Below are 24,663 nucleotides of genomic sequence, written 5' to 3' on the forward strand. Positions count from 1 at the left end.
ACACTGAACTACTTAAGAAAAGAGTACCCTTCATAGATAGACATATAAATATGTTGAAGTATCCACACATAACAAAGGAAATAAGACTCACTAAATAGATGAATGTGCTTTCAGTAAACTGTATGGTCGTTTTTACTCAGCAAGAGTTAATTGAGAAGATATCTGAATATCACAAAAATATTTTCCAGATATACATTTGATAGTTGATTAGTAACAAGAATATGTAAAGAACTAAAAGACTATATTTCTAGAAAGTTAACAAAACAATTTAAGAAAACAGGATATAGTATGAAACAGTGTTCTCTAAATATATGTATATATTGTATAACTAAGACACAGAAAAATATAGAAATATGTAACACAAAGCCATACATATATATTTTAACCATTTGTAAGTGGTTAAAAACACTTTAAAATATTAAATGCCATTAGATATCATGGTGGAATTACATGCTCAAACTAAGATTGCATCATACTCCTGCATAATGGCAATAGGTGATCATATAAATAACTGTAAATGATTATGTCAGTGTGGAGAAAAGGGAAGGCTTATGAAATATTTGTAGGGTGTTATTGAAGGCTCTTGGAAAATAGGAATGAAAATTCATAAGAAAATAAAACACAAAAACTAGAAGTAGAGGCTACCATATAACCCTATCATACACCTGTGTTAGTTTGACTAAGAATAGCTCTCATAGGATAATATGATTGAATGTTTGATTCACAACTAGTAGCACTCTTGGGAGAAAGATTACAAGTTATATTATTGTTGGAAATATGCCACTGTGGACTTAGAAGCCATCCACACTCATGGAAATCTCTCTTTCCTCTCTCTCTCTCTCTCTCTCTCTCTCTCTCTCTCTCTCTCTCTCTCTCTCTCTCTCTCTCTCTCTCTCTCTCACTCACTCTCTCTCTCTCCAACTTGTGAATAAGATGAAAGCTCTCAGATACTACTCTGGTACCATGCCTGCCTACCTGCTGCCATGTTTTCTGCCATGGTGGACATGGATTTCCCCTCTGATTCTGTAAGCAAGTATCCAATTATGTAGCCTTGGTGTCTTTTCACAAAAATAGAAAAGTAACTAAGACACAGAAAAATATAGAAATATGTAACACAAACTTATAACTCCTGAGTATACATTCAAAAGAATCTTGTATCATTAGCCTCATCAAAATCCAAAACCAACCCAAACTGTTGCCATAACTGTTTTTCTTCAGAACTTGCAACAGAGACTCATTGCAAAAGACAACACCTAAGCAAATCTTTGATGATGAAGATGTCAAGTCGTTGCCTATAAGGGGCCTTCACTCCTACATCTTTGGTAGAGAAATGCAATCTGCATGCTCTCAAAAGAGAGACAACGCTACCAAGCCAGTCACAAACTCTTTACCTATAACTATGTATTGCCTATAGGATATGCTAGGCTAATCGTGGCACAAAGCTTATGGGAATACTACATGACTTATTTGACTTATGTTCGTAATCAATGAGTTGGAATCCATAACCAATACTTACTTGGGTGACAACCAGAGACCAGATTACCTAGTGACCTAGAGTACAACTAAATAAACCTGCTCTAAATTAATTTTAAATGTAGTGCCAAAATTACTTTTCATAATATTCTATTATATTCATAGATCAATGCCTTGCTCAACTATCATCAAAGAAGTGTCCTCCAGCAGCAGGTGGAGACCCACAGGCAAATATTATGCAGATACTGAGAGACTTTTAAAATACAGTCCTAAATAGGATGTGTCTGTCAATTCCCATAACTCAGGGCTAATGGAAATCCTTAGAATAGAAAACAGAACAGACCTAAGAACCAGAGGGAATGGAAGTCACCAAGGACTCCCTAAAGCACATGTGCAAAGCTCATATGAACTCACAAAGACAGAGGCAGAAGAATATACAGGTCCTGCACAGATATTTACAAGGTTCTCTGACTCAGTATTATAACTTCAAGTTTAGTGTTTTTTATGGGATTCCTGAGTATTCAAATAAGGGAATACTTGTGCCTTTTTTTTTTTGGCTCCTTTCCTTGTGTTGTTATGTCTAGACCAACTGTGATGTGATACCTTTATTTTACTTTTGTTGTTGTTGTTGTTGTTTTGTTGCATTTCTCTTATTTGTCACATTCAAACATGGTTTCTTGTGTCTACTACCCTACTACCCTTACCTTCACTGTTAGGGATTAAAAGAGTATACTAAGAGTATCTCTCTATTCCAGCCATATCATACAGTAATCCAGAGTGTGACTGCATTACAGCTATATCACATATACCTGGAAGGTCTTTGGATGTGATCCCTTGCCAGAACAGCCCCGTTGCTAGATTAACATTCCTCTACAGTTGATATAACATGGTCTTCTAAATACTGCAATTATATGCAGACAAAAAGGCTATTCTCAGCATTAGACAAAGAAACATGTCTTAACAATGAAATTTATGCAGAAATCCTTGGCTATAATAAGAGGTTAAAACAAAAGAAGGCTGAGGGCTCAGCCCTAAATAAAACATTTACACCATTCTTTTAAGGTTTTGAAAAATTTATGCAGAGAAAAGAGAAAGGCAGAAGTGTTCCAAAATCACTTTATGAGGCTGATAATGTCATGCCAATGTTGAAATGACAGCTGTCACTTAATGGCACTGAACTTACAGAGTACTGTCTGAGCCTACAGTCACATATCGATGATGGAGGAACTATGCATTAGCTAAGAGAGATGGGGAATAGTATTCACTGATGAGTCCACAAGGTCATAATAGAATGCTCCAAAACTAAGGCCACATACACAAACTTAGTTTAGCTCTGGGAAAATTAATGTGAATGTGTTATGACAACATGAGCATTTAAGTAAAATAAAAATAGCAGGCTTTCCCTGTGGGCTTCTCATCCCAAGACTTTGTGATTAAGATTACAGTTATAGGCATGAATTTTCTCCTGTGGCTTATACCACAAGTCTAATCAGAAATGACTGGGTAGTCCTATAATAATTTTGACACTTTTGCTCTAATGTCGCTATCTTATCAGTATTTTGGTATTTGTATCAGTTGATTTTATGGTAACAAGAAGTAATTAAAAATCTGTAAACTTCTAAGCAAAAGGACATAGTGAAAAAATACTTTACTAAATCAGTTAGTCAAACCTCATATGTATGTATATCTACACAATAGAATTGAATATATACATATTACTCTTTAGTATTTCTTATCCAGTAAATATGTAGCCTAAAGTGTTTATGCTACATTGTATAAAATAAGGTATATTACAGAAACTTATAAACTATGTGATTTGAAATGTGATATTAATTTCAATGTAAGGTATGTTAACTGGTGGGTCTCATTACAATACATCTATATTAAATTACATATTCACTGAATTACTACTGCCTGTGGTGAAATGAGGATTTTATCCTTCATTGAGTAGCTTCCTGAGAGATTATAACAATTTAAAGCTGAAGTTCTGTGCCCCACCAGGCTCTTGCCAGGCTGGGGATAAATATTTTAAAATAAGTTCAGAAGTCAATTGAATCTGTTTATATACACTTTAAGAAGTATTTTCTTTGTATGCACTAAAAAGCCAGGCTTTACTCCTAGGGTGATCATACCTACTGGTGAAATAGAAAATTTGACAAATTGCTAGAGAATGAATGAAACAAACTGAAAATTAGAATAGGATATATAAACAGTGGTCAAGACAACATAAAATATAGAAATCCAAGAACAAATTTGTGTAGAATTTCAGGCCAGCTTTGCCAATAGTCATAAAAATCTCAAAACCACACATAAATCCTCCTGACCCTCAGTTACCTCATTTTGAAATTAATGTGTTTATAATTAACTCATTTTTATTAATTAATTAATGTAATTTATAAAGTAATGCATCTTTATGTTGTCTTTAATTAAATGAGACACATTATCTATCCATGTGTAGATCTTGAATACAAGTTTCATTCATTTCTATTTGGTCTTTTGTAAGTATTATTGGGTGTAACAATGTAATTTAAATGTAAGTTGAGTATTTAGTAGTGATTTTTCTTGCTAAAAAACTCCCGTACATTCATACAAATATTCCCATCCTCTTTCATTTAAAAATTATTTATGTATAATGTATTGCTTAAATTACATCTATTTATATTAGAAATATATCCAATTGTATTTCTACTATATTTTCCAGTTAATATCAAAAGGATATTATTTATCTATATATTTCTAATAGAAATAATATAGATAATATAGATAAATATAACATATTTCTATATTCTACATTCTAATATACATAATATAGATACTATAGCTAGTATAGGTAAATATAATTAAATAAATCTAATACATTTCTATATTAGAAATATATAGATTTGTTCCTTTTGATATTCACTAAGAAAATGTAACAATGAAGCAAACAAACATATTAAATTTTAACCTAGAATAAGACTGTTATAATGTAGAATTGTATGGAAATTAAATTGAAAATTAATCATATGTATTGTATCAAATTATTTCTAGTAATTCATTATGTGAAAAATTCTCTTTATTTCATTGAAGAGTCGCTGAGTAGTAATACTCTTCATTTACAATTTTAAAAAGCTTGATGTGAAACTAGTATATGTAATTAGTTACTATATTTTAATAGCAAAGAAGCTGTGCACACTGAAGTTACTGAGATTACAGGCACTAAAATCCTTTCATAAATATTTCCCTGAATAAGAACACAAATCAATGAATATGTCATGAGATATATTCATCACAAGATGTTCAATCTAAGTATTAAATAAGCAACATCGTATTGCATTGACAGAAGACTACATAAATAAGTTTTGTCATTTTCTATTTATAGCTGATTGCTGTATAAATAATTATATTGTTCTTGGATGCCAAAGCTCTACATTCACTTTTATTTATCATTTGATAAGATTGTTAATAAGTTATAAATTATATTTTCAAGGTACTATTAAAATGCAAAAAAATAAATAGCTCTAAAATTGCCTTATATGTCTATTTAAATCACATCTGTATATGTAATAAGAAAATAGTGTGTTGTGGTTTTCTTTTGATTTGGATGTTTAATCCAGAGATACCAACTATGTATCTATAGTATATTAATTATTTACTTTAATAATTTTCTGTGCTTATCAATGAGATCTGGATAAGAAATAAGACAGTGGCACCATGTGCATATTAATCTCTATAGAATTTTTGTATGTGATCTAAGTTAAAAATATGTACACATGCTATCAAAGAATTATTTCTTTTAGTTGTGTAACTAAACCATATCTTCTCTTTTATATTATGTAAATTTAACACATGATACATTATGTTGATTGTACTGTTTTAAAATCCATTTCCTTGTGAAATCTTGCAAATCTTTTATGGAAAATCTTTATAAAGATAAAAACCTTTATCTGGTCTTGTGAACAATGCAGTCTTCAAGTAAAAGGAACAGAAAAAGTACAGATACACAAGGAATTAATTTGAGAACCAGGAGCTATTCTGAGCCAGGTGTGTTTTATAAAATAATAAAAACTTGTTAAGATAATAAAAATGACCGATCAGAATAAAAAATTTTATCCCAGTGAGCTGTAATAGAGACATAGATTTATTTACTTATTTGATATTTATTTGTTCATATGCTTATTCCTGATATATTCCTCAGTGCGTTTATTACTAGCCTTTTTCTGTATTGTCTAAAACCTATGGAAAATAGATAACATTTAGCCATTTTTTTTCTAAATACATGCACATATGTATTCATGATATGCCGAACAGTATTTACTATGTTAGCTAGTTTTCTTCAACAGTTTATATATTCTGAATGTTCCCTTTCAAAGGAACAGTCCTACATACAGTAAAATCTCACCATTTTCCCTTATCCATTTTAAGTAGACGACCTCAGATTTTTTAGTTATTTAATTACAGTTTGGAGTAATATTTCATATATGGAATTATTCTTTATTCAAGCAACAAGGAAAATTTAGAGAAAGTGTAGGGCTATCTAAGTCTTGTAAGTGGAATGCCACCATATATTAGCTTTTCTAAAGAAATCTTGTGATGAAGACTCATACCATAAGGTCAAATATCCTGTGATTGCACAGGAAGAGAGACTGGAAGATACTCATATCTTACCAGTAGGATGACTAAAACATTCAAATGTCTTCTCTTGAGAGTTTCCATTCTCCTTCTCTCTCCTTGGCCTTCCCCATCCTCTCATCCTTTCTTACCATTTATGTCTGAGGAGGGATATTCAAGACCTTGGCTGTCTTTTTTTTTCTCCTCCCCAGAGAATTAGTTAGACTCATCACAAGCTAAGGTAAAAATTCTGCCTGCTATAAGTTTAAACAGCCATATGTTATTACCTAACAACTGGATTTGATACTGAATAGTGTAATGTCCATGTAATTCCCACTTTGTATTTGACTTGAGTAACTCATTGCTCTTATCCACTGATGTTCCTACAAGCTCATGATCTGCTCAGCTCAGTTGCTGATCCCCAAACCCCAAATGCCATGGGAGATATTATAATCCCAATGTCACTAATTTGGAACAAATTGAGTGATATTGCTCTGCTTTCATCTCATTTTTGAGGCTGTTTCTGGACTATGCATTTTATAGATCATATAGTGTGCTTAAAATAACATCTCTCAGATGATGTCTCACTTTCATGTTGCTTTCTTATTCAGGAGTAAGATATAAGCCTTTTTGAAAATAAAGATTAATTCATAATAAATTCATAAATTTCTTCAACTTTATACATTCACAGTTTAACTGTTTAATGTGAATGATATCAGTTTTATTTGTCCCTGTTTATTCTCAAGTTAGTTTGGGAGGTTATAGATGAGCAATGATATCATGGGATATTACCTATCTACATATCTATATGTCTATCTACATTTCTCTATATTTATACATAATAACTATTTACATAACTTCGTACCATACTATTTGTCTTTTGAAAAGAATGCTCTATTTGTATTTCAACGTATAACATTCAGGTAATAAATATTAAAGCTATTCAGGTAAATAAATATTAAAGCTAAATCATTTCTCAAATTGATCCACCATGAATTGATAAAGAATGTTATCACATTCATATAGATAATAAACTCTCCATAATATAATTTAATTTGTATAGTGATATATTTCTTATATTTTATATTGATAAGTTACTAGTGTATTGGTTAGTAATTTAAAGTAAATACATAATATATGTTTCTCAGCTAAAATAGTATGTACTTAATAGTTAGCAATGATATGCTGCATGATAGAGAATATGACTTTTATACCAGAAAATATTATATTAACATCCCAGTTCTTTTATGCAATACATGATTTTCAGGAAGCTGATTACCTTGTAAATCACTTTGCTTGTTTTATATTACATATACTCATAGGTTAATAAGACAAATAATAATATTGCAAAATTATATAAACTAGCAGGTGAAAGCAACAGAAAACTATCTGCTAGGAAGCTCAAATTCAACAAAGACACTATTGAGAAATATGTGTGAAATCTGGGATTAAACACATCAGTCTCCAAAGATAATGCTTATTTAAGTGGTATTCCAATCTTCTTTGAAATAAGAAGATTTTTCTGATATAAAAATCATGAGCTGGTTAAGAATGGTAGATGAGTAAACTAGACTTCTGTTTCTGTCTTTTCAAAAGTTGTTACTCATATTTGTAAATATAAATATATATATATATATACACACAAAATATTTAGTACTAAACCTTTAAAAAATCATTCTATGTTTTTCATGGAGATGAATAAAAATATGATCTATATAATACTTCATTGCACCATTCAGTGACTAAGGAGAGCGCCAAAACCAGAGAAAACAGGCAAATGTTTTAGCCCCAACTGTTCAGATGCAGTGCTGAAGCAGAAATATATTAACTAATGAACTAATATCTATAAGGGGAAATTGAGACTATGTTAATGAGAGCAAAATACTGGCTGAAATACATTTTTTTTAAAGGAGCAGTTCCTAATGCAAAAGTAAGAGTGAATAATTTTTTATGTAAGTAATTCTGCTATAATATTATGTACATTGCTGGCATATAAAATCAAATCACATAAGAACAAAACAATCATTGCCATATGTTTCATATATAACCTACTTATACGTAGAAAATTCACATTATACAGTCATTATTGTACTCAATTTACTCATCAATAGCAGATAAAGTAAAATTTATTGTCTTATTAAATTTTATAAAATATAAAATATGTAAAAGATATAATTTTTATAACAATATGTTTTATAGACATTCACACAGAAATAAAATTTTGTAGATAATTGAAAACATATTGTCTTAATTAGTTACATTTTCTAGGCAGAAACGGCTCCTTTGACACCATCAAGCTAATATTCATATAATTTTTGTAAGCTAGGTTATCTAGTAGAAGGTACTTTCTAATTCATTGAAATCTATCAAATATTTAAAACTTTGAATCATCTCTAATAATGAAAGAATTCTTGTGATTTTTCTCATATATATACCTATACCTATACCTATACCTATACCTATACCTATACCTATACCTATACCTATACCTATACCTATACCTATACATATACATATACATATACATGTATGGAAAATATAAATCATAATTCATATACACACATATATCAGGAAAAAGGGGAAAATACTTTTAATTTTTTACTTCATAAATTTCACTAAAATTCTACATATTCATCATGTTAATGAATATTTTGGTGTTACATATCCCAATTTTAACAATTTAGATCCTGAATATTTTGCTGTGAGTTAGACACTGAGCTACCAACCAAAGAGCATATATGGGCTGCTTTGAGAACTTATGCACATATATAACAGACATGCAGTTAAGTCTCTATGTGGGTACCCCAACAAGTGGAGTGAGAATTTTCCTCTGTATAAAGTATAATGTCTGCTTAAATTTTAAATAAATTTAAAATGATGAACAAAAATTTAAAAGTCAATAGTTACTTCTTGAATAATGTGAAAATGTAGACAATGAACAGAATTTTTAAAAGTAATAAAATGATGTATGTAGCATTTTGTTTCAATAAGCAAATTCTAACAGGAAAGCAATGGACATTTTTATGAGTATGATATTCTGCTCTGATGTACCAGCTCTGAACTTAAGGCTTGTGTCACAAAGAAGACTTTATAATCTCAAATGAATTGAGATAATGATATTGCTGTAATTATTGAGCTGTATGTAAGTGGCAATCAATTCAAAAGAGTGGGTATTAATCAATCAAGATGAACTGGCAATGAAAGAAAAATAAAATTTATATGAGTGACTAAATATGCAATATCAATATTGCAACATGTTTATAGAGAAAACAGATATATGTCTTTGGATGTTTACTCTATTTGGGTATCACAACTATGCTGCGCTTTCTGTGATCAAACTATTCATGAAAGGATACTTGCCTCATCTGAGCACTCAATCTCCATTTTATTTCTCAATCAACCTTGCTGCATCTGTATGGATCTTTGGCAAATGTGCAAATCAAAGGCCATTTTCTCTATATAGCTCTTTGCTGACTATCAGCAAGGGGATTTCAAATGACACTGCTTAGAAATGCAATGGTTTGGGGATTCTACCCTATGATTATAATTGCAGGTACTTTAGAAGGTCTGCGGGAGAGTGTTTCTCAAAAAAAAAAAAAAAAAAAACTAAATAAATAAAATAAATAAAAAATAAAAAATTAGCATATATGAAGCAGTGAGCAATAGGAAGCAAAGCACAGAGATAGTTAAAATCACAAGACAAAGAGGTTACATATCCACTTATTTATGGAAGGCAGAGTAGGCACAAGCTAGAAGAGAATTCGAATATATCTTCCTGAGTAAGGTAACCTAATCACAAAAGAACACACATGATATGCACTCAGTGATAAGTGGATATTAGCCCAGAAACTCGGAATACCCAAGATACAATTCACAAGCCACATGAAACTCAAGTCGAAGGAAGACCAAAGTGTGATACTTAGGTCTTTCTTAGAAGGGAGAACAAATTACCCATGGAAGGAGTTTTATTTATTTATTTATTTATTTATTTATTTATTTATTTTTCCTCTTCTTTTTTTTATTACGTATTTTCCTCAATTACATTTCCAATGCTATCCCAAAAGTACCCATACCCTCCCCCCACTCCCCTACCTACCCATTCCCACTTTTTGGCCCTGGCGTTCCCCTGTACTGGGGCATATAAAGTTTGTGTGTCCAATGGGCCTCTCTTTCCAGTGATGGCTGACTAGGCCATCTTTTGATACATATGCAGCTAGAGTCAAGAGCTCCGGGGTACTGGAAGGAGTTTTAGAGACAAATTGTGGAGCAGAGAGTGAATGAATGACCATTCAGTGACTGCCTCACTTGGGGATCCATCCCATATACAATCACCAAACCCAAACACTACTGTATATATGCCAACAAGTGTTTGCTAACAGGAGCTGTCTCCTGAGAGGCTCTGCCAATGACTGAAAAATACAGAAGTGGATGCTCACAGCTATCCTCCGGATTGAGCATAGGGTTCCCAATGAAGGAACTAGAGAAAGGACCCAAGGACCTGAAGGGGTTTGCAACCCCATAGGAAGAACAACAATATGAACTAACCAGTACCTCCAGAGCTCCCAGGGACTAAACAACCAAACAAAGAATACAAATTGTGGGACTCATGACTCCAGCTGCATGTGTAGCAGAGTATGGCCTAGTAGGTCATCGGTGGATTCCAAATCTTCTTCCTCATTAATCGAGTTGCTCCACGGTAGAGCAGAAGAAGCCTGTCACACTGGCTCAAGTCCCCCACCTGCAAGGCATTCTTCTCAATTGTTTTCCAGAGAAGTATACTTGCCCCAAAACAGTTAAATTTACCTTTTCTCGACACTGGGAGGAGCCATCTTAATTCTTCTCTTTTATAGGAAGCATTTTCTCTCTAGACTTCAATATATTGTCTATCTAGTACATTATCTGTCTTTAGTACTTTTTCTATATTTCATCTTATTCACACCAAATGTATGAATATGATTTTGTAATAGAGTTATGAACAGCTTAAGCTCTTTGTGTGTGTGTGTGTGTGTGTGTTGGCCTCCTTTCTCAACAACAAAACGTACATTTGACAATCCATGAAATGTTGAAAAGCTTAAAACATTATGCTCCAAATCAACCATTTTATGTAAGAATTTATTTTACTGCATTTGTATTTTCAAGAAAAAGTTAAAAAAATATATAAAAATAAATAAATAAATAAATACACCTTACCTAGACCATGCCTATGTGTTGACATTGGTGGCAAAACTGTCCATGTCTTGGTTTTGGGATTGTAACATTCAACAGTGTTCAAAGTCTTTAAGCCATCTCGACCTCCAATTACAAAGAGCTTGTCATCAATGACAGCCACACCGAACTGAAGCCTTCTGCCATTCATCATTCCTGCCTGAATCCACAGATTTGTTCGGAGGTCATACTTCTCTATGGTTGTAGCCCCTGATAGAACATAAAATTAAAAGGTCATCAATCTCAATGAATCAATGAACAACCTGAACAATACGATGTAAATTAGAATGCAAAAGCATAGTAGATACATTTATTTGTCTCCAAGAAAAGCATGCCCTGAAAGGAAAAGTAATAAGTCATTAACCTTTTCTCTGCTTTGTGGAGACTAATGCTCAAAATAGATACATATATTGAGGGCTAAACTATTCATTTTATGGTAGCAATGTTGGAAATGAATAGTCAAAATTTAAAACATCTCTGTCTTATTGTTTATCATTTAAGCATGCTTCATAATCTTAGCTTGAGAAAATGATTGAACATCCCTTTAAATTACAAAATTGTGTGTGCTGTCTATCTGTAACAATTTCTGAAAGTATGTTAATAATATAAAAGATTACTGGGCTGGAAACATTTTTTTTTAACATTTGTATGTTGCCATAGGTAAGTACATAGGTAGATAGATAGATAGGTAGGTAGGTAGGTAGATAGATAGATAGATAGATAGATAGATAGATAGATAGATAGATGATAGATAGATGATAGATAGATAGATAGATAGATAGATAGATAGATAGATAGATGATAGATAGATAGATAGATAGATAGATAGATAGATAGATAGATAGATAGATAGATAGATAGAGACAGGTAGACAGACAGACAGGGACAGACAGTTCGACAAACAGGTAGATAGATAAATAGAGACAGATAGATAAAACCTACTAACAACAACAACAACAAAACAACTTTATTGGCTGTAAGATGGCTCAGAATACAAGGCACTTTCTATAAGGTTTGATGATGTGTCTTTGATATCTAGAACCCATTGAGTAGAAGGAAAAATATTAATCCTACACATTGTTATTTGACCTTTATGTATGCACTGCGGTAAAGAGGTTCCACATACATACACTGCACAAACAAAATAAATAAATGTTCTTTTATTTTCACCTGGAATATGTTAATAAATATTTACCATGATACTTAAACTTCTTTAAAATTGTCTGGAGAGTAATAATAACATTTAGACTTATAAAATGAAAATTTATCCTAAGTAATTATAGTCTCTAAATAATGACACTTTGTCTGAAAAATTTTTATAAATTTGAGAAATAAAATAACTCATAAAAGAAAAATTGAAGATGTCTAAATTAAACAGGCTTCTAAAAGTAGTAGTATTGAGCTGGGCAGTGGTGGCACACGCCTTAATCCCAGGACTTGGGATGCAGAGGCAGGTGGATTTCTGAGTTTGAGGCCAGCCTGGTCTACAGAGTTAGTTCCAGGACAGCCAGTGTTGTACAAAGAAACCCTGCCTCTAAAAAACCAAAAAAAAAATATTATTAGTTTTGCTACTTATAAAATATGACTGCTTAGAACATATTCACAAATATTTATATGATACAAAACAAATAAGAACTTATAATGTTTCCTCAGTGTTTGGACTCATTTTTTAGCCTCAATCCACCAATATTTCGTATTAATAAATGAGCCATGAATTTTGTTTACTTTCATTCAAACATCAAAGCTTTATTTTAATCACAATGTTGGAAGTTGTTTTTGCTTAGATAACATATAACTCCAAGTGTATTGATTAACTTTTTTGACTAGAAATAGCAATAAAGAAACGAATATAAATACCCTGGAAGCAGGAATTTTGCCAATTATTGTAATGTAATATAAATTACTCTCAACTTATCTTAAAAAGTAAGATAATGATCATGTAGAATCTTATATGATGAATTATCTGACATAGGGAAAAATAGAAACATTAAATAATTATAGGTACTTTATATGTGTGTGTATTTGTGTGATTTAAAAAGATAGTATACTTATTTTTAGATTCATGGTAATTTGCTCTATTTTATTCCATTGTATATGCCACTGTATACATTATAGTTCTTTTGCTAAAGACAAAACCTTTATAACTCACTGAATATGGCCGAGTAAAGATGGAGCCTACTAATAACCTTAAGCCTACTATTTAATGTTCATGGAATTGTGACGTTCTTTCATACTACCAGAGGAGCAGGTAAACATCAAGCCAACCTCAAAACTTTGAATATACAATGGTGACACTCTTGCAGTATACACTGGTACGATAGTGGCACAAAAGGTGTAGGAGTAACCCACAATTATCTGACTGGATATAAAACCCACTCCATGATATGGAACACATGCCTGACATTTCTCAGATGGTTTGACAGGGAAGAGGGAGGCTGAGCTAAGAGTTGCAGAGAGTGAGGAAAGAGAGAAGAAGAGAGGAAGGAGAATCATGGCCACTGTCGTGTCCCAACGTGGCATTTTTCAGCCACAAGTTCTTATGATTTCACAAGGGTAGGAATACTGGGATCAAGCATTTATCAATATCAATTGTCTCTGAAATTATGGTATTGGCATCTTGTAAGTTGTGATACTATTAATACAAAAATCGAATTGGTTAATTAAGGATTAAGAGTCTTGATTCTACCAGGCTACTAGGTATTGTGATATAATGGTTGACAATGGGGCATTGCATGATAGGGAGATAAAGTGGCAGGGTTTGGGGGTTGATGCACTGGAGAGATGGCTATAGTTGAGTGACTGCTGAGTGATATGGCCCTGCAGGAACCCTGTGGCCCAGCATGCCAGAGAGTTGGTGGGCTGAGAGACTACCCTAATGAGATCACCCTTGGGGATCCCTGTTGCCTGTTAGTTGATGGCACTAGTGCGAGAACATGTGGGTTCCTTTTTAAAATTTCCCATAACAGAGGTCCAAAGACCTGACAGTATTACTGAGGCTATGGCGCACTCACAAAAAGGGTTCTATCATGACCATTCCTGAAGACCCAACAAGAAGCTAAAAGAGTCAGATGCAGATATTTGTACCCAACCAATGGACAGAAGCTGCAGACCTCTATGATTGAATTAGGGAAAAGTTGTAAGACACTGAGGAGAAGGGTGATCCTGAAAGAGGACCAAGAGTGTCAGTTAACCTGGACTCCTGAGATCTCTCAAACAGTGGACCACCAACCAGGCAGCATACACCAGCTGATATGAGGCCTCCAACATATATACAGCAGAGTACTGCCAGATCTGGGTTCAGTCAGAGAAGAGACTCGAGGCCCTAGGCAGTTTAGCGGGCTCCTGAGTGGGGGGGAGGGGGAGGGGGAGGGATCGGGACATCCTTGTGGAAACAGGGGTAGGGAAGTGGTATGGGTTGTGGAACAGTTGGAGGGTGGACCTGTGGTGGTGGGAAATACAATCTGGAGTGTAAATAAATAAATAAAAGATTAAATTTATGAAAAGTTGTTTTGCACATCTAGGGAATTAGTTTGGTATAAATGAAGTTAATCTGACCTGAGCAACCACATACATTATTATTCATATGTGAATTGTGGATTTGAAGTGAGTGTCAAAGCATTCTCCAAAAAGTTAGACAAGTATGAACAGATGATTTTGTACTTTCACAGTTTTTTGCTTGTTTCTGTATTACAATGGTATCTACTTACTTAAGTTGCTACAATAGAAATAGCAGCTCTTCTCTGTTCTCATTATTCAAATTATACACCGCATCTATAGTTTATGACTACTGTAGAAAAGCTATCTCAAACTCACTGGCTTAATAACATAAATATATTTTCTTACTGGTGACAGTCAAAACTGTGGCACAGACTAAAGTCATATTGACAGAGTTGCCTTCCTTTCAGGATCCCAGGGAGTAAAAAAAATAAATGTTTTCTTTTTGCCTGTTCTGTGTTCAGAGAATGCCAGTGTTCTTTATAGGCTCTTCTATGAACATAACAAAATATATTCATCTCTCTGACATTGTCCAATATGGGCTTAATTTTACTATTCTATAAACATATGTTACATATGTGTATATTACTACTTGTAGAAGGATTTTCCATGTTCAATTAATTTAATTATTAATACAACAAGAAGCCTGTGACTAGACAAGGGGAAAGGAAGGAGAGCTAGACATTGCAAAGACAAGGACAGAGAAGACAGGTAGCAAGAAGGAGGACGAACAGGATGATCCAGGATCCTTGTGGCTTTAAATAGACACAAGTAGCTATAATATCATATAGGGATAAAATAATTGGAGTAACTTGTCTAATCTAGGTGGGCAGCTTGTATCATTATCAATTGATCCTGAATTTATTGTGTGGACATCTTGTGTATTGAAAATTTATTGATATATAAATCTGACTAATTATAGGCTTCTAGAGTTTTGTTTTACTGGGTAACTGGAATGTGGGACTGCTGACCACAAGGGGTTTATGGCTGAGAAGGTACAAGCAGCACTGAGACAAGTGATCCAGAGCTGGAAAGACTGTGATCAGTCACTGCAGGGTCTAGCTTAAAGACAGAGGAGGCAAGACCACCACTGGGACAGAGAGTAGCTGAGTGTGGTACAGGAACTTGACCTATTTAAAAATATTTCCCACAACTACCAACAGATTAGTAATCTCAATTTATTATCTATCTATCTATCTATCTATCTATCTATCTATCTATCTATCTATTATTTTCTTTATTTACATTTCAAATTGTATTCCTTTCCCTCATTTCCCCTCTCAAAATCCCCCATCCCATCTCCCCACCCCCTGCTCACTAACTCACCCACTCCTGCTTCCTTGCCCTGATATTCTCCTACACTGGGGCATCGAGCATTCATGAGACCAAGAGCCTCTCCTCTCATTAATATCCCACAAGGTCATCCTCTGCTATATATGTGGCTGTAGATTTGGATCCAATTCTTAATTCAATATGTATTACACTTTCGATTATGTGTGTGTGTGTGTGTGTGTGTGTGTGTGTGTGTGTGTGTGTGCACATATTTCTGCATGTAGGAGTGCAAGTAGCTATGGAGGCTAAAGAAGGATGATGATATGAGAACCAAAATTCAATAATCTACAAGTTATTTTCTTCTTACTAAAAAACCATTTGTTTGGGGGCATGCTAATAGCTTTACAGGGTTAGTACAATCTCATAATTTCAGGACGCACATAGGCATGCTTCTTGAGCAGGAATTGGTATCTTTGTATTCTGATATGTAGCGAGCAGGCAGAGAAGGAGATGGAGCTTACCATGGGACTTCAACCTCAAAACCCACCTCAGTGTCCTTCTCCAACAATATCACACATACTTTAACAATCAATTCCCTTCAACCTCCTAATCTTTCCTAAACAGTTACACTAAATGAGCAGAAAAAAATAATAAAGTATCACTTAAGGTTTACCACCACGAATTTTCAATTCCCAGAAGAGTGGCTCATTGGTTTTACTTTAGTCAGGATAATAGTCAGGCAAGAAGTCAAGCATATACATAAACACATGTGGTGAGTGGGTGATGTGACTTGGGTTTCTAGTGGTTCTGTCATGGAATAGTTATCAGCAGAGGATTCCCAACTGAGGAGCTAGAGAAAGGACCCAAGGAGCTAAAAGGGTTTGCAACATAGGAGGAACAACATATGAAACAACCAGTACCCCCAGAGCTCCCAGGGACTAAACAAACAACCAAAGAGTACACATGAAGGGACTCATGGTTCCAGCCACACGCATAACAGAGGATGGCTTTGTCAGACATCAATGGGAGGAGAGGACATCAATGGGAGAGGCCATTTAGTCCTGGGAAGGCTTGATGCCCCAGTGTAGGGGAATGCCAGGAAAGGGAAGCAGGGGTGAGTGGGTTGGTGAGCAGGGGGAGGGGGGAAGGGATAGGAGGTTTTTGGAGGGGAAATCAAGAAAAGTGAGAACATTTGAAATGTAAATAAAGAAAATATCTAATTAAACAACAGAACAAACAAACAAACAGAAAGCAATGGGAATGTTGCAGAAGTATTTCAACTTAGTGCATTAAGGGCCCAGTAGGGGAGTCTCAGAAGGGTCTCTTCAGAGTGATCACCCACACAGAGCCGGTTTAATATATGCCCTGTTTAACTTGACCTTAAGGTATCCTAGCATCTCCATTGGCCACATTCTTTACATTACGATCAGCAAATTGAATTGTTCAGTATTAATACAAAGAGAAGGTTGGCAGGTTTTCTAGTTCATATGAGGTAGGTCAAGACCTCACTGAAGAGGCACAGAGAAAATATTGAGTGGGGATGGAATATACTCAAGCACATTGCAAACCACATTCAGGTCCCTATACCAAGCCTCTGCCTCTGCTGTAGTACATTAATATGCATTCGTATTCTGTAAACCATATCTCCACACCCCTAAAACTTAAGTCTTTCACTAAATAATTTTTCTCTTGGTATGTAACTTAGAAGAACAGAGTTCTGTAATGAAGACATGAATGTATTTTGTGAAACACTGTCTATCCAAACCAATAAGGTATATTGCAACTCATTCCTCAACAGTGCTTCATTATACAGAATTTAAAAATAGATAGGAAAGAATAATTTGTATTTGTGGAGTATACATACACTAGCCAAAATAAGTGGTTATTTTCGTATTTGGTTCTTCTGCTTCATAGATGTTTTAGCTTTGTGAGTTTGAGGACCTGTGAATGTGTGTGTATGTATGTGCATGTGTGTTTTGTAAATATACATGTGTGGAGGTGCATGCCAATATGAACAGTCATTTAGCAAATGATCGGTGTGATGTCTTGAATTCTGCTCTCTCAGTTCCTAAATTAGTACCTTGAGACAGAGTCCCTTATTGAAAATGAAGTGTGGTTTGCAGTCATTTTCCCCAAATCATGTTTGTCCTCTGACAGTTCTAGGGTAACCTGCATGCATGGATCATATCTGGCATTTTGCATGGCTATTTGAATGTAGTTTGATCTTACCTGTGCTCTTAAAAACTGAACCATTTTTCCGGGTCCCACTTTGTAATTTTCAAAAAGTCAAGTATATTTTTGATAAACACATTTTTTCTGGTAAAATTTGTTAGTTGAAATATTCTTTAAAAAGTGTTCCTACCAATGTATTTCATTGTCTGTATGTATTTCATCAAAATTATTATCATGAATTCTTTTCCATTTTTCAATTTGGAAATGATGGCAGTTCCTCCTTTTATTTGAGAGTCATGCATTCCCTTTGGTGATAATTATGCCAAAGAAAGAACAAATTCATTCAGGTTAATTTCAGGTTTTTGTTCCTTAAGTAAAGGCAAAAATTGCCATTATATAGATCCAAATATCAATATGAATTGGGCTAGAAGAATATTGTAATAAGTTATCATTTTATAAAATATTCAAAAGGCACCATTCATGTGAAGACAGAATAATTTGTGTCTAGTCTTAATTAAATGATTATTCATTGTCACTAATGTCTAAGAGGTAAAGTCACATCTTTTAAGTGTATCCTATAAAACTGATCCAATAAGAGCTTGACAATTTTTCTAATTTGCAGAATACCTTTTTAGTTTAAAGGTGCCAATTGTTTCTTTGATATTGCCATTGGTAAATCCTGGAATGGTATTTATAATAAATTAAAACTAATTTAAGGTAGAAATATATATAATCTCCAGAATCAACTAATAATAAATGTATGAAACTAATCTAAAATAATGTCAAGTTTCATAAATACAAGTACAGAGTCAGATCCTTTGGCAGTAGTAGGTCTAGATGCTAAGGTCTAGATTACTTGTTAATATTATATTACTTTAAAAGTTGTTATAGAAGAATTTTGATATCACTTTGTGAGCTTTATGTTTATACAGCAATAATCTGTAAAATGTATACTCTAATTTACTAAATTAATGTAGCAATTGAATTCAATGGGAAATCTCATTTCTAATATACATAACAAGTAATAACATTAATAAGTTTGTCTTTGCAACAGAGATTTTATATGCTCATTTTTGATCATTTTTAAATTTATAAATAAAAATGAACCACATAAGAACTAATTTCAAAGCATATATTTAAATGGGAAATTTTCTATGATGTTGTTTGAATAGTGAAACCATCAGTAATACTTGTCATAATGCCAACAGAAATTGTGAAAAAATTAATTGTGCTAGGATTATTATTGCATTGATACAACCCTTGAAGGAAAGTGTTTTATTTTAGTTTACAACTCTCAGGTCAGACTCCAATTCTGAGGAAAGTCAAATAAGTAACTCAATGGAGGAATGTGAATCAGAGATTCCAGTTCATGTCAAGTAACTAGAATACACAGTCTTTGAATTGAGAAAAACTGAAATTTTATTAAATTTTATCAAAATATATTAAAGGGTAAGGACAAGTTTCTGAGTAGAGATTTGTAAATAAATGAGCATCTAATTTGTTTTAAAAGCTTTTGAGACTGAGTGAATTCCATTTTTATAAAAAAGTAATTACAATTATTTATGACATTTTATAAATAAAACTTTCATTATTTGCTGACTATTCTTCAAAATACAATTGGTTAATCAACACTAACCTAATTTTTAAGCCCAATATAGTGAATTTTACTTTTTCACCTTCAGTTCATTTATATTAAATATAAGTGATTGGCAGTATTTAAAAGTTGGAAAATTTGGAACAATAATAGAAGATACAAACATAATATTTGAAGGTAGAGAGGGACACTGAAGAAAGAATTCAAAATTCTTTTGTAGGAAGCCAGGTGCCAGGCAGCATCAAAATCATCTAATTATAAGGAGAGATTTGTACCAACAATCTGAATGCAATTTGGATTTGGAAGGATCCTATACACCATCCAAGAGGACAGTTACAGCAAGATTTCATTCTTTATGGGGCTTAATATAAAACTTAAGCCAGCCACCCCAGACTGTGAAATTGATGGAATCTGAGATAATATATGATTATGATCTAAATTGCGAGGTGTGATAATAATTAGAATAGTAAAACTTTGTTACGTTTATTTGTATTTTATGATATAGAGCACACTCTCATTCCAACCTTAATAGAATTTAGAAAGTACAATGGAAACATAAAATCATTTCCATCATGATAAAAGAAACAGTCTCTTCTCTAAAATACAAATGTTGAAAAAAAAAATGATCAAATTGTTTTTGAAGCCCAATTCTCAGTCTCTGTAGATGGTATTCATTGATAAAAGCAATTGTGATGACAGCAATTAGTGCTTATGGATTCTGCTTTGCCCTTACAGAAGGCAGGATTTGTTGCAATATGCATAATTCAATTATTTAGCAACCTCATTTATCTTGAACACAGACAGCACAAAATTAAGTGATAAGTTTTTTGAACTGACAAAATAGATGTCAAAAAAGACACCTAGGCTGGCGATAAACCTTCTTTCAACTCACTAGAAAAGTCCTAAGGTTTTTTACAGAGCTTTTTGTCTATGGTTTTAATGGAACATTAATAAACTGAGTTACCTCAGTTCTAAGGCTTTTTACAAACCCATAAATTAGAAAGAGCTGGGGCAGCTGAAAGCTGCAAATAGCTAACACTGGGGGAGCAACCAGTGAAAACATGCATTGATTTACCACTGAGCAATCATTTATTGCTATTAAGTGGGAAAAATCAATGTATGAAATACTTAGAGACACTCTTAGTCCAATACTGAAGATGATCTTGATGCTATCAAATCGTTATGAATTGATTACATGAAATATATTCTCTTTAAGAAAGCAGCTAATAATGACAGGCATTTCTGAAAAAAAAAAAAAAAGTAAAACCAAGTTGTTTTTTTTCTGATACACATGATAACAGAGGCAGAGCTTTGAAATGATTATGGTAATCATTATCCATCGCTTATTTCTTTAATTTTTCATTGAATAAACATTTCATCAACTGCCATACATCCACATTTTTAATGAAAAATGTATTGTAAATCACATACTTTAATGAATGAATGTACATGACATTATGGCAGGTAAAATATTGCTTGAACACAGAGGGAAATTATTATTTTCTTGATATTTTATTATATAAGGAAGACATACAAACATTACAATAATCGAAATAATTTTTCACTTGACAGGTAACCAACCAGAAATGTTAGAATACTAGTGGCTGACATTAGTGATAAGAAAGCAAATTCAAACTTTCTCTAAGAACTACAAATTCTCTTAACCTCTAAGCCAACTCTCCAGGCCCCATTTCAATTTCTTTATAAAAGTTAAGCCTACCAATACTGTGAAAAGAGGTTATTTAAAAGAAATCATCCATAACAGTGATTATGGAAGAATAAAACCAGTGAGCAAAGCACACATGCAAGAGGAAGAAAATTAGAGAACTTTGCTAGATGTCATGAGAATGATTAAAAGTGTAAGAAACCTTGAATGATGACTTATTTTGGGTATTAGCATATTGCATAATCATAATGACATCATGATAGCATTTTACCATTACTAATTTAAGTGCTCAATTGTAACTTACTAAAAAATAAATTCTTAGAAGATTGGACAGTCTCTAAGAGAAAGAAGCTGAAGAAAATAACATACTAAATATACAATATATTTCATAGTCATTTGATTAATTACAATTGAGGAAGAAAATGATATTAATTACTTACAATGAAAAGTTAATCATTTATTGATGACCAATAATTAATTATTGATGATTAATAATTATGTTAGTAATGAATTTCCCTTACACGGCTCAAATCAATTGGCAGGACTAACCATAACTAAAATCTTTCAAGTTGAGTCACAGTAAATCATTCCTCCTCTGAAATTGCTTTTTAGTTATTTGTCACATTGGTTAAAATTCTAACTATCACTGAAGATTAGTAACAAAGATGTGAAGTCATTGCTACAACTAACCCTGATAATGTAATTTTTAAGACCAGGGATGGGAGTAGCAAGGCAACTATGTGGGTCACTTTCACTTATACTCCTTGCAGGGAGAGAGATGGAACCTGAGGTGGCAACCCCATACATAGGCAGGATTCCCAGTAGAAGTATAAGGAGAGCAACCCATCCACAAAACCTTCAACCCAAAATATGTCTTCCATACAAGATGTGCAGGGACAAAGATGGAGCAGAGATAGAGGGAATGGGCAAGCAATGACTGTCACAAATTGACATCCATCTCATAGATAAGAACCAATACCTGACATTATAAATGATATTCTGTTATGCTTGCAGACAGGAACCTAGCATAACTGTCCCCTGAGTAACTCCACCCAGCAGCCCATGGAATCAACAGAGAATCATAGCCAAACATTACATGGAGCTTGATGAGTCTTGTGGCAGAGTTGGGAAAAGGATTGAGGGACCCAAAGGGGATAGGGACTCCATAGGAAAACCAATAGTGTTAACTAACTTGGACACTTGGGAACCACTGGAGACTGAACCACCAACCACAGAGCTAGCAGAGGATAGACCTAAGACCCCTTTGCATATTTAGCATATGTGCAGCTTGGTCTTCATGTTGGTCCCTCCAACATCTGGAGCAGGGGCTTATCTTGAATCTATTACCTGACAGTGGGCACTTTTCACCTAACTGGGCTGCATTGTGTGATCTTGGTTGTATAGTATGTGCCTAGTCCTTCAATGACTTCATGTACCAGGGTGGGATAAAGCCTAGGAAGTCTCCTGCTTTGCAGAGAAGGAGATGGGTAAACAGTGGAAGGAGGTGTGTGAGGGAGGACTGGGAGTAGAGGGGCACTGATTGGGATGGAAAGTGAATAAATAAATTAATGAAAATAAATGAATAAAATTTTATCTTACAAAGACTTTAGGGAAAATGGTGGGAAGCAGTTTAAAAATATAGGGATAAAGCAATGTATATGCAAAACTTTACAGTGTGATTTTGTGAGTGCCTAGAAGCACAGAACACTAATATGAATGCAGAGAGTACGTTTGTATTATGAGGCTTCAGATGCAAATTGAAACATGCCATCCATTCTACAGGCTGGCAAAGAACTTGGTTTCTGTTCCTCAGTTCTCTAAGACCAATGACAGTCTGATCACAAAGGAAATGACTAATCACGTTAGAAGAGGAAATTTCAACACTACCAAGAACTTGGGTTTCCTAGCACACAACATTGGTTTTGGTTGCTACTGTAAGCCACAGTTACAATGAGAACGATGAAGAAAAAGAAAAAAGAAAGGGAAAGCTGCAGATTTCCAAGAAAAGCAGAATGATTAAGTTGTTGCTATAGAAGGTAAGATTAATAAAGAGGTGTGCACCTTTAAAAATGACACAAGAATGCACAAATGGAATTGATGTCTTGTGATTGTCTTAGGAAGTCATTTTTAAAGACAGCACTAATCATAGAGACTCACTTGAAAGGTTTTGGCAGAGTGACCCTGTTCACACGAGAATGTCGAGGATGTGTTGCATTCTTTTAGCTTTCCAGTTGCTCAGAGACTGCTGTGGCTGAGATCTAAGTGGGATCAAGATGGTTGATCTGCTGCTAATACCCAACCTTGACATTATTCATGTGGGAAAGGTTTTGCAAGCATGCAGATTAGCGTCATGAAGATGTCCCCACACAATTCTAATGGAAGCCTGTGACCCAGACAATGACTAAGAGGATCAGAATTAAGATTTCAAACTATAAACTTGAGGCACAAGGTGCAGTGGAGAAACCAGAAAATCATGAAGAACAAAACATGAAATATTTGCCAAGGAAAAATGCAGCTAAAATTAGTACCTGCACACAAGTGAATGGGTGTCTGTTTGCTTAGGCCTTTATAAGTCCATCATTTGTTTCAGATGTCAGAGGTGGAGCCCCAAGGCATGAAGCGTGTAATCTTTGGAAGAGTAAAATTTTGATCACAGGCCTCTTTTGATGTACCCATCCTTCTCTTATGAAATCACTGGAAAGAGAGGCCCATTGGACACGCAAATTTTACATGCCCCAGTACAGGGGAACGCCAGGCCCAAAAAATGGGAATGGGTGGGTAGGGAAGTGGAGTGGGAGGGTATAGGGGACTTTTGGGATAGCATTGGAAATGTAATTGAGGAAAATACGTAATAAAAAATATTTAAAAAAAAAAGAATGTGACTTATTTTGCTCTTCAAAAGCCCTGACGGATAAAAGTTTGTATCTAGTTACACATGATATTGTCAACATGATTATTTGAACAATACTAGACCTGTTAGATTTACTTGGACTCTTGAAGATGGACCAAATACATTCCTCACTACAACATGGCCAATAGACAAGGACAAGTTTTATGACTTGAACATAAAGTGTCCACTATAGATTCATAAATAGTTGGTTTCATTATTTTGAATGATGGAAGAAACATTAGCAGGGAAACATCCTAAGTAGAGGATATAGAATACTGGTGATAAATTGATGTGTTTTCTGTCCTC

At 33.8% G+C, this 24,663-nt stretch overlaps 1 protein-coding gene across 1 annotated transcript in view; it reads right to left on the reverse strand.

Annotated features, from left to right (window-relative positions):
• Klhl1 (kelch like family member 1) overlaps positions 1-24,663 on the reverse strand; it is a 395,614-nt gene that overhangs the window by 78,333 nt on the left and 292,618 nt on the right. Inside the window, exon 7 of the mRNA XM_021181703.2 lies at positions 11,254-11,478. Within this exon, the coding sequence (XP_021037362.1) occupies positions 11,254-11,478 (225 nt within the window). The remainder of the gene's footprint in view (positions 1-11,253; positions 11,479-24,663) is intronic.

Source organism: Mus caroli, unplaced genomic scaffold, assembly GCF_978045245.1.
Source record: "Mus caroli unplaced genomic scaffold, Mus_caroli_1 scaffold_12, whole genome shotgun sequence".
Lineage (NCBI taxonomy): Eukaryota > Metazoa > Chordata > Mammalia > Rodentia > Muridae > Mus > Mus caroli.